The sequence below is a fragment of the Daucus carota genome, chromosome 1, assembly GCF_001625215.2.
Source record: "Daucus carota subsp. sativus chromosome 1, DH1 v3.0, whole genome shotgun sequence".
Lineage (NCBI taxonomy): Eukaryota > Viridiplantae > Streptophyta > Magnoliopsida > Apiales > Apiaceae > Daucus > Daucus carota.
The window spans coordinates 26,142,947-26,157,926 of record NC_030381.2 but is presented as its reverse complement, the minus strand read 5'-3'; the positions used below and the strand labels follow the sequence as shown (position 1 = coordinate 26,157,926).

The window sequence follows — 14,980 nt, the reverse complement described above, 5'->3', positions numbered from 1 at the left end:
TTCCTAAAATAATAAATAAATAGTTTCTAATAGTTGGTTAAAAATTAGTCAATTTGACTATTTGAAAAGTAAAAATGACATGTAAATTGAGACGGATGGTGTATATTAACGAAAGTTAACAGAATTTAACAGAGGGGGTGCGTATTGTTATTGAAATGTAAAGATAAGAAGTGCGAGTTGAGTTTCTCAAAGTATGAGTACAATATCATTTTTGAACGATAGTTAGGGGGTGCGATATGCAATTACCTCCTGAAATAATATGACAAACTTTTTTGTTGAACCCGCTGCTGCTTATGTGGCACACAAAATACAGAATTTGACAGAGGACTTGGGTTTATGCACTGCACATGCTCTAATACCTCTGTTCTCTTTTTTGGGCCTCGAGTGGCAAACCCTCAACTCAACAAGCGACTTTCTAATACCTCTATTCTCTTTTTTGGGCCTCGACTGGCAAACCGTCAACTCAACATGCGACATTCAAATAATTTATAAGCAGGGGATTCCAAGTCTTGATCTTATGAAACACATGGTTTCTTCTGACCGCTTGAACTATCCAATCATTTTAACCAACAAATTGATGTTATGATTTCGCTTTTATCACTAAAATCAAACTGGAAAATTGAATTGTTTATATTTTTGTATTATTAATTTATAAAATATATTCATAAATTATATATAATAATTCTAATAACTAGCTCATGTTGTTTCAAATAAAAAAATCTCTGCATTTTAACGAGTCAAATTAATCATGCGCTCAATTGCATGTCTACGTGAGCGTGCTGCCTATTTTTTACAAGAATTTGGTTGGGAACTGATTAGCTTGTAATCAAATTTTAATATATTAGTAATTAGTTATTATAAACAATATTCATGAAAAAAAAACTTGTGGGGTGCAAAGTACAAACTCCGTATATGTTAACTTTAACGGTCAATTTGACGGAAGATGATCAAATGGGTGCATTTCGAAGCGCTTTTTAAACATTCAGGTGCGTATTGAAAATCGAATTTGTTTGAGACCAAATCGAAAAAACCCCTAAACTTCTAAGGTGCAAACGGTAAATTACTCTAAAAAAATTAGGATTTTCAACTTCTTTACAAATTAGCTCTTAACTTCTTTAGAAGAATAAGCTCATAACTTCTTTTCAAACAAGTTAGGATTTTCAAAATCAAAAAATTGGCTCTTAACTTCTTTACATGAATAAGCTCATAACTTCATGACACAAAGAGTGTGAATAAGCTGATTATGAAACTTTGCCAAACAGGCACTCTGTAACATGTTGCAGCAGAGTGGAAACTGGTTCCAGTGATGAGAATTCATCAACATACACAAGGACTGCAATGAGCTATCACCAGTAGATAGAGAAAAGAAGCTATTGTCATCATGAGACTGAATGGAATTGTATATCTTCAGAGCTGTATTGGAAATGAAGAACCTGTATCTTGGAGAGCAACTTGCAAGTTGCAAGTGTAAGCACAAGGGTCTGAAGTATCTGAATTCTGAGGTGTCAAAGAAGAGGTAAACAGGAGGTAACTTCATATGGACCTCTTGTGCAAGATCACCATGCAGAAAGGCATTGGTAACATCTGCTTTAACAATTTCACGGCGTTCATCTTGGCTATTCGTACAAATGTTTCAAAATAATCAAAATTTGGGTGAACCTTTCAGTAACAAGCCTTGCTTTATATGTTTCTACACTACCATCTACTTTATATTTGACCTTGAAAACCCATTTACAAGCAACTAGAAGATGCTTGGCTGTAGTTGTGTAAGGGATAAAGGGAAGTACCTTGTCCCCGCGGATGTTCTGAATAATAAGAACTTGAGGATGTTCTGACACTCCGGCTCAGTGAAAAAAATCCTGAATTTTATTTTAATGATCAGTTGTTCTTCCAAATCAGTAGATTTTCCTGGATCATTTAAATCCTCGTTCCGTCCCTGGTTAATTAATTTCTTGTTCTCTAGAAGTGTTCTGATAAGGTTGTTGCCTGTTAGTTGTATGGTGCAACTCAAAGTGGGTGGGTATACTTACCTGCCAAGTCCTAATTCTACACTCAAACAAATTCTATGGAAGTTCTTATCGTGCCAGAAATGTAAAATTCATTTAAGTCGCAACAAATTTTTGGCTGCTAGCTTGATAAGTGCATGATCGTGATCGTCACACCAAGAGTTTTTCAAAAAGTTATCAAAGCTATGCAAGTATTTCGCATCATCAAAGTTGGTTTTGCATCCGGTAAAATAAAATGATTTATCACGACAAATTAATTAGCGGAACTGAATTTGTAGATTTTCTAAAAGGAAAATGCTAGGTATCCCAAAAAGTTTTACCAATATTTTTTCTCAAATCTGACACGAATTTATTTTTTGACTCCTTCCAGAAGGCCTCATGTTGGTGTAGTTTTATGACTCTTTACATTGAAGACAAGTCTTGTTTATCTTCGTGACCTGAGATTTGGATTGACACTCACTTAACAATTAGGATATCGAGAATTAAAACAAAGAAGATGAATGTATGTCCGTGTTCAATCGGGAGTGAGCGAGAGTCGAATCAGATAAGACCCGCTCCTTGGACTATCCAATAGTATTCTGAGACTAAAAAAAAAATTCCTTTTGGCTAAACACGAAAGAAGTGAATGAAGGCAAGTCAGAGGTAGTCACAACTTCACTGCCTAACATCGACATTATACTTTCTTGTCTCCTTAATTTATCCACCATTTTTTCTTCTCTCATCCTTCACCTCATTCCCAAACCTACTACTACCATTTGTGCTTACATATTTCTATATATATCCACATGCATGCAAGTTCACTAAAAATTTCTTCACCTGCTGTACCTGCAATATAAATTCAAGAAACTAGCTAGCAGCAACGAGAGAGAGGGAGGGAGAGAGAGAGAGAGAGTAACAGAGAGAGGGAGAGAGACAGAGAGTAACAGAGAGAGAGAGAGGGAGAGGGACAGAGAGTAACAGAGAGAGGGAGAGAGACGGACAGAGAGAAAGAGAGAGATGACAATAACAGTGATCAAGGTAGATGAATTGGTGGCACATCCGGCTAAAGATCAGCTTCACGGCGTCGATTATTGTCTCAACAGTAATCCTTCATGGCGTACGTTACATAACCTCTTTTTTATCCTCGTTTCTCTGAGCTAAGGGGGCTAGCCTAGACTACAATCCTGACCCCTTCCAAAAAATTTATAATTTTGTTTCGAATTTGATGCAGCTGAAGCTATTATACTTGGTTTTCAACACTATCTTGTTATGCTTGGGACTACTGTAATCATATCCACAACTGTAGTTCCTCTAATGGGTGGTGGCAATGTAGGTTCCCTGATGACACATTGATAAAACTATTTGTACATTTTTGCACATTCTTTTTTTCGTTTCTCGAAATCTTACAAATTTGATATCTGCCAGGTGGAGAAGGCTCAAGTAGTACAGAGTTTACTCTTTGCCTCTGGAATGAACACACTATTGCAGACATTTTTCGGAACACGGCTTCCAGTGGTGATAGGGGGTTCTTTCAGATTCATCCTTCCAGCCCTTACGGTTGCATTTTCCAACAGATATAGTATATATATCAATCCTCGTGATGTTAGTATTTACGTGATTTTGGTTACTCTTTTTATGCATGATCTTGAATTGCAGTGCTTAATTTTGTATGCATTCTTCTCTTTAGAGGTTTCATAGAACAATGAGAGGGATACAAGGGGCTCTGCTCATCGCGTCCTTGCTTCCAGCTATACTTGGTTTTCTCGGTATCTGGAGAATTGTTGTGAGGTGGGATTGACAGATAAATAGGTCACATTTAGTCTAACAACTTCTGTATTTCAATAATGAATGTTAAACTTCACTTTATTTTGATAAATTAGGTTCTTGAGCCCTCTTTCTGCAGTTCCTCTAGTAACGCTTGTCGGACTTGGACTATACCAGCAAGGATTCCCACTTGTAAGAGTTCTTAAAATCATATGTTGTTGAAAGTCTCAGATATATCATTGTTTTGTCCAGATTTAAATCAAACTCACAACCAGATGGAGCAACTTTTGTTTAGTGCTGGATGTATTGTTCTCTGAACCCTTTTAGTCAAACTGCTATTCTTTGTATGAACTGTTATTATATTCAGGTAAATCGTGCATGTACCAACTTATTTTCCTGATTCTTGTAGCTTGCGCAATGTGTTGAGGTTGGACTTCCTGAATTAATCATATTAATTCTCTTATCACAGGTGATATTTCATCCTGTTTGCTTTTCTTCCCAACTCTGTACCATTTGATTTTTTTTCCTTATATCAAAGGAGTCTATTATTAGCGGACCTAAGAGAAAGACTAATTAACAGTTCTCTCTACCCAAGGCAGGTGTAGATGAGAATCAGATGGTTAGGAATGATATTTTTTTTAAATGTTCTTTTCTTGAAGACATTTACCTCTTAAACAAAAATTGGGAATCAGGTCTAAATAGTTTGCCAAGTTTGGCTGCAATAAGTAATAACTATGAAAATGATGATCGTTTACGTTTAGGGATATATCCTAAGCAACTAACATGCACTTTGATTGCACATTTGATATTAGATTGACATTGTGGCCTGCTTTTGTATATGCAGTACATTCCTCACGTATGGAAATCAAGTCGATTTGATCGCTATGCAATCTTATTCTCTGTAGCATTAGTGTGGGCATATGCCTCCCTTCTAACAGCTGCTGGTGCATACAAAAATAAATCTCCAAGTACCCAGTTCAGTTGTCGTGTTGATAGATCTGGGCTTATTGGCGGTGCTTCTTGGTAAGGGGAGATGCTGCTAGTTGAAGTTTCCATTTTCTTTCCTGTAGTAAATTTTTTATAAAATCAAAAGATGGTAAATATCATGATATTTGAGTTTATTGTTGTTTTAGCATGCTGATTGGTTTGTCTGGTTATGTGGCCAAAACAAATACTATATGCATGTCTTTAAAAGTAGATCTCAGTTAAGCTTTTTCAGTTTGATTTCTAGTTAAGCTTACAAGGAAAGTCGACCAAGCTAGATCTTACGGTATTCCAACATTATTAGGCCTGTAACTTGAGATAGGACTTCAAGATGTCTTGTAAAGTAATTCCTGGAAGAAAAATCCGCGAGAGCTTGAGATAATGGTCATTAGATATTTCGATCTTAAAAAGTTCAAGTTTGTTTGATCTAAACTTTAAGAAGATCCATCAGCCCTGTAATATGCAAATTCTGGATGGAATGCTTGAACATTATGCAATTTTTACAAGACAGGGGAAAGGGTTGAGATAACTGGTATAAGCTAGATATCAAATTTCTCATGCTGAATATCTTAAATGCCATGATTTATAGTAGCTCATCATGTATTATTCAAGAAGGATGGCAGGACTTCTCCGTAATTATTCTGCCATCTAATATTTTTTTATAGTTGTTATGTGTTGATTATGACTAATTGCCTAATACCCATTGGTCATTTATTGTCATAGCTTTCAAATTCCTTAGTATTCCTATTAGATTAATGAATCATCTTCTCTGTACAAAGCAACCATGTGCAGTTGACATATTCCTTCATATTAACCGTAAATATCAATCTGCAGATGTCTAGTACTGTTTATTCAAATTGATCTGGAAGAAGTGTCCTCTCTAATACTCTATATAGCAATTAGAGGCTTTCCCATGTATTTCTAATATGATTTTAAGTTGCTTCTAAACATGCAGGATTAGATTTCCATATCCCTTTCAATGGGGTCGTCCGACTGTAAATGCTAGTGATGTCTTAATCATGTCTGCAGCAGCTTTTGTAGCTCTTGTAGAGGTTTGTACCATCATTAGTTCAAGTTCCCCAAGAAAAAACTTAAGTTGTTTGTTTTAAGATAAGCTTCTTTCTTTGCACCAGTGTAATAAAAAAAAAAGGTTATTGATTAAAATTTTCATGTTCTTCAATCAGTGGCACCCATACCTTTCTTATAGTTGAGATGTTTACTAAAACTTTGTCCTTTTAAGCTCTTAAAGTTTGGTCCCTTTTGACAGTCTACAGGTACATTTATTGCAGCATCAAGATATGGGAGTGCCACGCCTGCGCCACCTTCTGTTCTCAGCCGCGGTGCTGCCTGGCTGGTAGGAAGCAATTTTTAATAGTTTGTTCTCTTGTTTCCTGGATTCTCTATACTCCAAATTGAATTTTTTTTTTTCCCCTCAATTTTCGATTGATATCAGGGAGTAGCCATGTTTCTGGATGGCTTGTGGGGCACAGCAAGTGGCTCGACAGCATCAGTGTTAGTAACTCTATTGAGTAAAATGAGATGAGCATTTATGGTCATTAATTAGGACAAATATTCTTCTGGCAAACCTTGATTTACCTTTCATCTAAGTGATATAAATAATATAATGGAAATCAAATATCTGATTCTCTGTGCTTATCTAGCTAGCTGAAGTTGAAATTAAGTAGATATACTCAAACTTCATTGTTCATTATATATTTTTGTTTCACACTTTTGGAGGGCTGGTTGAGGAAGGAAAATTTGAAAAATAACATACTGCTGTTTATTTGCCAATTTGAGTTCTCAATGGTGTATAATGTTGTTTCCTTTTAACGTCTTATAGTAGAGTTTATGCAAACATCCGATTGTAGTCATTCCCCAAGCATATTTCTTTTCCAATCATACATTTCTTATAGTAGTCTTCTTTGATTAGTGAAAATGCAGGTCTTTTGGCTTTGACAAGAGTTGGAAGCCGGAGAGTGGTTCAAATTTCAGCTATATTCATGTTGCTCTTTTCTGTAGTAGGTATGTAGGAGCATTAGATGTACCTAATATTGAACTGGTTTTTCAACACTTAAATATTGGTACATGGTTCAGACTTCAGAACACTTCCTTTTCAGCTCGAAAATAAGGCTATACAGGTTTTAGCTGTCTGCAATTATATTGTTTTATTAGTAATTGTATTTTATTTGATGTCATTCACCAGGAAAGTTCGGGGCTGTTGTTGCTTCTATACCTCTCCCTATCTTTGGAGCAATATACTGCGTCTTATTTGGTTATATGTGTATGTCTTTCAGTCTTTCGCTATCTACTTGTTATGTAAATTTGCGGAACTTCCAGCTATGGCTACTTTCAGAAATAGTGCTTCTCAATCTTTTTATTAAACTAGATGGATTAGTCTACCTAAAACCAACAAAACCTGTTCACTCTTATTTTTAAATAATACTGTGGCATCTAGTTCATAGTTCTGCTCTATAATATGCTTTTATTTAGATTAGCTTAAAAAATTTTGTTTTGGGTTCATTTGTATCGTTTTAGTTCATGTGTTTATGTCTACACTTGTTTACAACTGCTATAATCAACTCATTCAATTTCCATTAGAGTTTCTTTCGGAGTTCAGTTTTTAAATATATTTCTTAATTTTTTCCACACAAATTTGCAGCATCTGCTGGTCTTGGATTGCTGCAATTCTGCAATCTCAACAGCTATAGAACAAAGTTCATACTAGGCATATCGCTCTTCATGGGTCTTTCTGTGCCACAATACTTCAATAACTATGTCGTCACCACAGGTCGTGGTCCTGTGAACACTCCATCATTCTGGGTATGAATAAGATCTAAATTTCTATAGAATCCATCTTTTTGACATATTTAAGTTTCAAATTTTCTATAGATTGATAACGTGAAATTACAAAAAAGGAAAAATATTATTGTTTTCAGTTTAACAACATGCTGCTAGTGGTATTCACATCCCCAGCGACAGTTGCATTTATCATTGCTTTATTTCTGGATTCCACATTGGGTCGTAATCACAGCTCTACCCGGAAGGACAGTGGTAGGCACTGGTGGGGGAAGTTCAGGCACTTCGATGATGATCCCAGAAGTGCAGAGTTCTATTCACTCCCTTATGGCCTTTCAAAGTATTTTCCTTCGATTTAACTGATGGACATGTATGTTGCCTAGTTGCTTCTTGAGTAGTCACAAAAAAAAAAGTAAAACAATTTATAATATATCATAGCACATACTGAGATTTGATTGGTATACTATCATAGTACAGCACTGAAATGATTCTACCAAAACATATTCACAACAAAAAAAGATATAAATCGATGTCTTCTTATACAATTATTGATTACCAATTACCCTCTGATACTGAATTTAAAAAGCTTGAGCCGCAGAGCTCATACACGCTTTTGTAACTATATTCTCTTTTCCATAGTATAAACTGCTCAAACTAGATTCTTACGAAATAGTAGATGATTCCTTCAGATCACAATTTTTTTATTATCTGATCATTGAGTTTGGATGGGTTGTTTTTCTTGTTTTTAGTAAATCTGTATATACAATTTACAACTTTGAAGCATGACTGATGGTAATCTCCAAGTATAGATATTCTTTATTTTTTGTAATTTAAATTTAATCACTGTCTATTTTCCAGGCAGTTAAAGATAAGTATTATTTTGCTATCGAGTTTTACAGTTTGTTGCCTGATTTGTTCCCATCATGGAGTATAAAAATTGGATTACAGAAAGTAGTCAGCATCATAAATCCATTGCTGCTTTTAAAAAGTATTTTCTGTGGTGTAGTGTTAGTTATTCAATATTCTCTCTGAGTTTCCAAGCCATTTGAAGGTATCTATCTTCATGCATCATGGGCAATTCTTATAGCTCAGTACAGCTACTTGTACTTCATGATAAGGTCCATATGTGACTTGTACTTCTTCATGGCCTCCTGACTACTTCCTGACTGCCACTTTAACTCTATTATGAAGGCCAGCTAGCTGCCTTAATGGGGAGTAGATTCTAGATCTGGTACAAGGCTTCTGAGGTTCATGAATATGTGCTTACCTTAAAAAATGAACTTGGATTATGTTCAGAGTTCAAAATTCTGAAACAGTAATGCATGATCATATGATAGATTACTACCAGAAAGATGCAGAAATATGCTTCGTCTTTCACATTCCTAATCTGGCTATCTACGTTCAAATCCGGACTTGTGCCCGTTTAGTAGTTGATCCCGTTTAATCCAAAGGTGCAGAAAGAACGCGAGGGTAGATTAGATCCTAGCACACATACTACTATTACACTATGTATTTTAACACTCATCTCTGTGTTGTGCCACATGCACTGTGGGCCTCTATTGGCTTTATATATACTGATTCAGAAGAGGAGCATGGCTCAAAGGTAATGACAGGAAGCCATTTACATTTTCTTTAGAAGAAGAAAGAGGCTTGTCATGAGAATTGGGAACAGTCCTAGGTGAAATTTTGCATTACACAATGAATGATGTTAATTTATTACAAGGACACCAGAGTCCCTACCCTTCCCTTGTGTGTGTTACAGGGATAGAAAGGCTTTGTTTTGGTGGTGGGTGGTGGGACAAAAATGTCTCTTCCCATGCTCATATAGATTTTATCCTAGCATCATTGATTGCTATGAAGCAATTGCATATTTCATTCTTCATTTTTTGCTTATCACTAAGAATCGCTTCTTATTTCTTCCGATCATGTTTAGTTAGATGTAAATCACTTTCCAATCTAGATAGCATTCTAAAAATCACCCGACAGACATGGTTGTTCAGCCGAAGTGCAGACACTGAGATGATTGATAACAGGCTAGCTTTTAAGCAAGATTACTTGAAACTTAGCAATCAGAGCAGTAATGCTATGTAAACAATGTTTTTGGTTATTTGAATAGTAATACTTCCAGATGAGATAAAGAGGTCAATATTTAATAAGTAGCATGTTGCACTGGGTCAGGAAGATCTGAGGCAGGATCTGCAAACTTATAATAGACTAAAAAAGATGCATATGAAATATTCCAACAGTAATTTTGGCATTTCTTTCCCCTTCTCTGTACACTGATAAGACTTGCCATCATCTATTTCATTTTTATGATTGAGCTAATTTTACACCTAACTTTGTTTCATTAGACAAACAAAACAATTAGGTTGTTTCATTCCTTGTCTGGAACTTATGAGACATTGAGGTCTTGTCTATATTAAAGCTAAAACCTTTACAAGATCATCAATTTGTTTTACTTACTACATTTCAGACTTTCCAACTAAGAATTTCAAGAATCCTACCAAAACCAAGCTTAAACTAAGATTTGCCTTTTGTGATCCTCTTCTTAACCTCAGTAGTCAAAGAATGAGCTGTACTGCTGAATCAGGTAGTTGTACTACTTGTCATGTTTTTGTTGGAAAAGAGAATTAAACTCCACTTAAATATGCAGAGGAATCTTAGTCTTTACAACTCCAAAGCTATTTTCATATAATCTATACTTATTTTTCTCTTATTTTATGCATGGTTGATGATAATTTTTAGTCTACTTTACTTCCCTTTTCATAATGTGGTGCAGGAGTTTGAAAATTTGAATTTACACATGGATCACGATTTTCTCATACCCTCCTGATGCGAAAGCCTTGTGCACAGGACTAATGGATTACGGTTTATATCATGTTTTTATTTAACTCCTGTTGCTCAGAGAGTGAGAGTATTTCTAAATTCTACCATTGTCCTACATCTTGCACTGTGTGTGTTAATTTTTCGATTTAAATGAAGATTTCGGAATGTTAGAATTTGAGAGAGCATGTGGCTCCATTAGAACAAGAAAAATGCATTATTGCACAAAGAGATTGCTCACAAAGAACTTAAATATTCTTATGCAGAAACTATTCATCGACAAGAAAATTGAATTCGGAAAAACAGGAAATTTATTTCCCTACTTTTTCTCCTCTCGGATTGTTTCCTACCACATTAACAGAAACTCTGAAGGAAAATTTAACAAGATAAAAGATTGAGCTTTTACATCCAAATCCTTCTATCTTTGACAAGCCTCTTTATGCTGCAGCAGCAACTGCAGATGTGTTGCGGATTTTAGCTTCATCTCATCCCCACCCTATTCCTCTCGATCCAACTGTTAGGAGACAAATCCAAAAACTAATATCTTGTTAAAAACTTATCATTTTTGATATAATAATATGGTGCAATCTTTTAACAACAGATACTTTAAAAACTCTCACTCAACTGATTCTGCTGCAGTTTTGTTCCGGATACAGGAGACTTGCAGAAACCATAATGCTCGCGGAAACTAGTTTTGCCCTACAAGAACTTACTTCTGTCAGCTTGCGAATACACCACATTTATTCGGATAAAAAAAAACAATAATGTTCATACTAGATATAAATGAGAAAAGCTACATAAATCTGAGTACCTCATATTGAGTCGAAGAGTGAGCCTGTGAGAAGTCCAACATATTCTCCGTGGAAGCTTGATTGTTGGAGAGTGCTATGTTGTTCTGTTAATATACGGGAAAAAAAAACAATGGTTAATGAATACACTGATATTTGATGCAGTGAATATATCATAAAAGCTTAGAGACATGAACTTATTTGAAACTTACACTGGAAACATCGAAGATTGGAGAACTAGCCGTGTCATCAAGAAAAGAAAGCTGTTGTTCCTGAACTCTCTGTCGCCGCTTTTCACTGTTTTTCTTCCTCTTGCCATTGTTCTTAGGCAATGCAGCATCACTATGTGTCTGAACAAAGAAGCCATTGTTGCTCAAATCATTCCCATAGTACTCCTCATCGCGGAAATGAGGTGGCCCTGAGGATGCATCAGACAGCATCGACATATCTTCCTCGTCGTAATCATCTTCATCCTGTTTGACAGAATCATCTCCACTCTTTCGAGATGGAAATGGAGAAAGAAAAGAATCTTCATGGTCTAAATACAAAGTCCAACCAGATTCACATCCACTACTACATTCCCTATCAAACATTGGATTCATTTCTCTGTGAATGAAGTTGGTAATGTAGGTTCTTGGTTCTTTATAGTAGAGGTGATGCCTTGTGGTGAGTTTATATTGTGTAGGGCTAAAGTAGAAGAAAGAATATAGAGGGAGGAAGAAAAATCTAAAAGGGGATCACACTAGAATCCAAAACTACACTTATTTTGTCCCGGTTCACCCGTTCGGCTCTCCATGCTAATAAATCGAAAATTGCTCAATTATGTCAGGTCTCGCGGTGAAACCAATTTTCAGCTGTCACGCATTTTTCGGCCTACATTCTCATAATCCGAAAAATAATCTGAAATGTTACAGAGATCTCTTGTAGTCGAGGATAATAAGTATCCTCGCACATCATACCCCGGACATGGTAAACGTATTTAAAACCTGCAATGCGCGATAATTTCCCCAGAAACAGCAGAAATTTGACAGGAGCAAGCACATTGTTTACAGTAAACTCTGAATTTCCATAATGTACATAGATTTATGCAGTGTTAACTGTCAAGTTTAAGAAAAGGTAAATGATCCATAAGAATCGATTATTAGCAAACATACTATCAACAGTTTTTCTGCTAGACGATAAAAATCCTAGGACAGGCAATTTTTCCGCTATAAGACACTATAGCACCCCTGTATTTTCATATAAAATATAGGATTAATGCTTTTCGGTCGGAAAAAACCCGCCGAAAATATGTTCCATCATACGTCTATCAGGAACCGGACCGGGCGAAAAATATGTTCCATCATACGTCTATCAGGAACCGGACCGGGCGAAAAGGGAGATGGGAAGGAGAGGAGCCAAGGCAAAATGGCCTCACATGCTAGACAGCTATGCACTGAGTACTCCCGTAACCAAAAGGGTACACGTCCATCCTTCCTTCCTCAGTATTTGGACACCTATCACTCTCCAAGCACACGATATCAGCTCTAGATACACACATTCTCATTAAATTATTGCAGCTCCCAGTTGAAACCACCTTATCTATACAGCCTCAGTGTGTTCAATGACTCAAATTTTCTTTTTACTACTATTTTTTTCACTTTTGAATGAACAAGATATTGAAAAAATTTCGATACGTAACCTCGTAATTAATGATACGGGTCTTCCCGGTTTCCACACAAAAAAACATTTCGCGCAGAAGCACTGATGTGGATTATTCAAGAATCGAAGTATAATGGTTGTACCGAATGAGTGAATGATCCATGTTCCTGTGTTATTGAAAATATACGATAATGGAAGAGTATGTTATATGAACATGTATCCTATTAATTTTGATTCCAGAAAAGGAAACTTTGCAAGTAGGCTGCAGTGAGCAACTCGTGAGCATTAAGTTCTGAGTTGTCAAGCCTGAAAATACAGAACTAGTATTGCCAGGGGCCACTCTTTTCCAGTTTTCAATTCCTTGATGCAATTCAATATTGCACCAATTATCTCGTCAACTCCTGACCTCTCGAAAGGGATATCAGAACTCAAACACCACACCAACATCTTATTGGTCATGACTTTGTAGCGAACACTTAACCTACGCCTAAAACCATTTTAGGCGTCGATAATTTGGTACTGATCACGAAAAACAAGTGAACACTTTGAAAACCGAATGTTGAATATAGTAAAAAGGAATTAAGGAATAAAATGTTCAAAAATGTTTTGTTTTAATTGAAAAGCTGATGCATGTGGTGTGATGTGATCTGACTAATGTAATTGGTATTGAAACTGTATTTATCTTCAAGTTGGGAGGGGGTTGCTAAGAAAGTCGCAGTACATGTGTGCTGGACACTGCAGACATTACTCAGACTCTCACTCTTACTGCATCTGTAATTTACATCCCACATGCTCCTGTATATTTCACGTCCGATATATTCATACGATCAAATTCACGACATACGTATGTTATAATAAATCGTATTTCTTTGTCTTAGCAGGTTTTTTTTTTACGTTACTTTTTGATACGTATTTGAGGATCCTATTAAGTATAGTTTCATAATATTTTTTAAAATTTCGTTTCCCTGAATAAAAGTTTGACGTTTAAACCTTTATTAAAAAAATTAGAAAACATTATGAAACTATATTCTATAGGAGACTCAAAATGCGTACAAACAGTGAACATAAACAACCTGCTAGGACGGAAAGAGAATTATCGTGCTAATAAAATATATATCAACATTTACATCAAAACATAACAATGTAACAACGCATTATATCATACATCAAAACATAACAATGTAACAATACATATATCATCATGATAATAAAATACTACACATTAGAGCAATATGGACAGGGATTATATAAGAGAACCAACAGGTTGATCCGTGAATGTACAGAGATTAGTGTGTGTTTTGGGCAGTAATTGTAAATTAAAAACCCCATGAGTGTACCAACTTTTGACCACTGATAAATACTACTGCAAGGTATTTATATATATATGCACACGCACTCACAGACACATGTTTGCACGTGTGGATATATGGGAACTTCATTCAACAGAAATACACACATGTCTGCACGTGCGCACAGACTTCAACCTAATTTTTGGTGATTTTCTCGAAATTAGTATGAGGCACTACAATTGCTTCTGCTCATTAGCTGCTTACTCCTTGCTCTGTTAAATATAAAATTCCAATTTATTACAGAACATACAACCTAATTATTCTTGTTCTTCTGCCTCACAGTTTTTTATAACTATAGTAAGATTATATGATTATTATCAAAGATATATTACAACAATTATAACCACATAGTATATGTATGCCACAAATTATGATAGTTAGGATAAAATACTTAATTATTTACATGCATCTTATTCTGTTCGGAACGTTTTCTAAACGGGACACCCAGAACGTGTTCTAGATGAGATATAGATCGTTCTCTAGAATATAGACCGTTCTCTAAACGGGATATGTTACGTACGTTTCTTGGGTTTCCATTAAAAGCAAATGATGTTTAGAATGTAAGAAATGATACATATTGAAATGAAAAGAATAAGAAGACACATGAAGATTTGTGGATAGAAGTGTAGAAACACACACACATGCACACACTGATCTAAACAGTTTCGAGTCTCACACCAAGAATGGATTAATTTAAGTAATAACCCTTTATTATAAAGTTTGAACATGATCAGCATAATTAAATTCACTTGCTACAACCCAAAAAAGGACATTGTACTGTAGATACATACATACATACATGTATATAATAATTAATTATCAATTATATTATATATGAGGGAAGCTTTGG

General features: G+C 35.5%; 2 protein-coding genes across 3 annotated transcripts; one reads left to right on the top strand and one right to left on the bottom strand.

Annotated features, from left to right (window-relative positions):
- The first annotated feature begins 2,729 nt into the window (after positions 1-2,729).
- On the top strand, positions 2,730-9,251 carry LOC108213729 (nucleobase-ascorbate transporter 4). 2 transcript variants are annotated; one of them, XM_017385523.2, is made up of 15 exons: positions 2,741-2,880; positions 2,915-3,102; positions 3,217-3,314; positions 3,411-3,587; positions 3,673-3,773; positions 3,866-3,941; positions 4,159-4,218; positions 4,594-4,772; positions 5,689-5,785; positions 6,001-6,087; positions 6,187-6,245; positions 6,664-6,755; positions 6,937-7,014; positions 7,393-7,553; positions 7,670-9,251. In XM_017385523.2, exons 2-15 carry the CDS (start codon positions 3,003-3,005, stop codon positions 7,886-7,888), a joined length of 1,584 nt encoding a protein of 527 aa, XP_017241012.1. In that variant the 5' UTR covers positions 2,741-2,880; positions 2,915-3,002; the 3' UTR covers positions 7,889-9,251. The 2 variants fall into 2 exon arrangements, with proteins under 2 accessions (XP_063950093.1, XP_017241012.1); XM_064094023.1 differs by lacking the exon at positions 6,937-7,014 and having other exon boundaries at positions 2,730-3,102.
- Positions 9,252-10,552: 1,301 nt separating this feature from the next.
- On the bottom strand, positions 10,553-11,884 carry LOC108198509 (protein SOB FIVE-LIKE 5). The gene is made up of 4 exons (XM_017366266.2): positions 11,353-11,884; positions 11,164-11,247; positions 10,978-11,051; positions 10,553-10,866 (listed from the first exon to the last, which is right to left on the bottom strand). The coding sequence occupies exons 1-4, from the start codon at positions 11,740-11,742 to the stop codon at positions 10,833-10,835; spliced, it is 582 nt and encodes a 193-aa protein (XP_017221755.1). The 5' UTR covers positions 11,743-11,884; the 3' UTR covers positions 10,553-10,832.
- Positions 11,885-14,980: the final 3,096 nt, after the last annotated feature.

Excerpts from the sequence above, each read along its gene's own strand:
- LOC108213729 (XM_017385523.2), top strand. The coding sequence starts at position 3,003 with ATGACAATAACAGTGATCAAGGTAGATGAATTGGTGGCACATCCGGCT. Across the intron at positions 3,942-4,158 it reads ACCAGCAAGGATTCCCACTT|CTTGCGCAATGTGTTGAGGT; the intron begins GTAAGAGTTCTT and ends TGATTCTTGTAG. Across the intron at positions 6,088-6,186 it reads GCCGCGGTGCTGCCTGGCTG|GGAGTAGCCATGTTTCTGGA; the intron begins GTAGGAAGCAAT and ends GATTGATATCAG.
- LOC108198509 (XM_017366266.2), bottom strand. The coding sequence starts at position 11,742 with ATGAATCCAATGTTTGATAGGGAATGTAGTAGTGGATGTGAATCTGGT. Across the intron at positions 11,248-11,352 it reads CAATCTTCGATGTTTCCAGT|AACAACATAGCACTCTCCAA; the intron begins GTAAGTTTCAAA and ends GTATATTAACAG. Across the intron at positions 10,867-10,977 it reads ACAAAACTGCAGCAGAATCA|TTGGATCGAGAGGAATAGGG; the intron begins GTTGAGTGAGAG and ends GTCTCCTAACAG.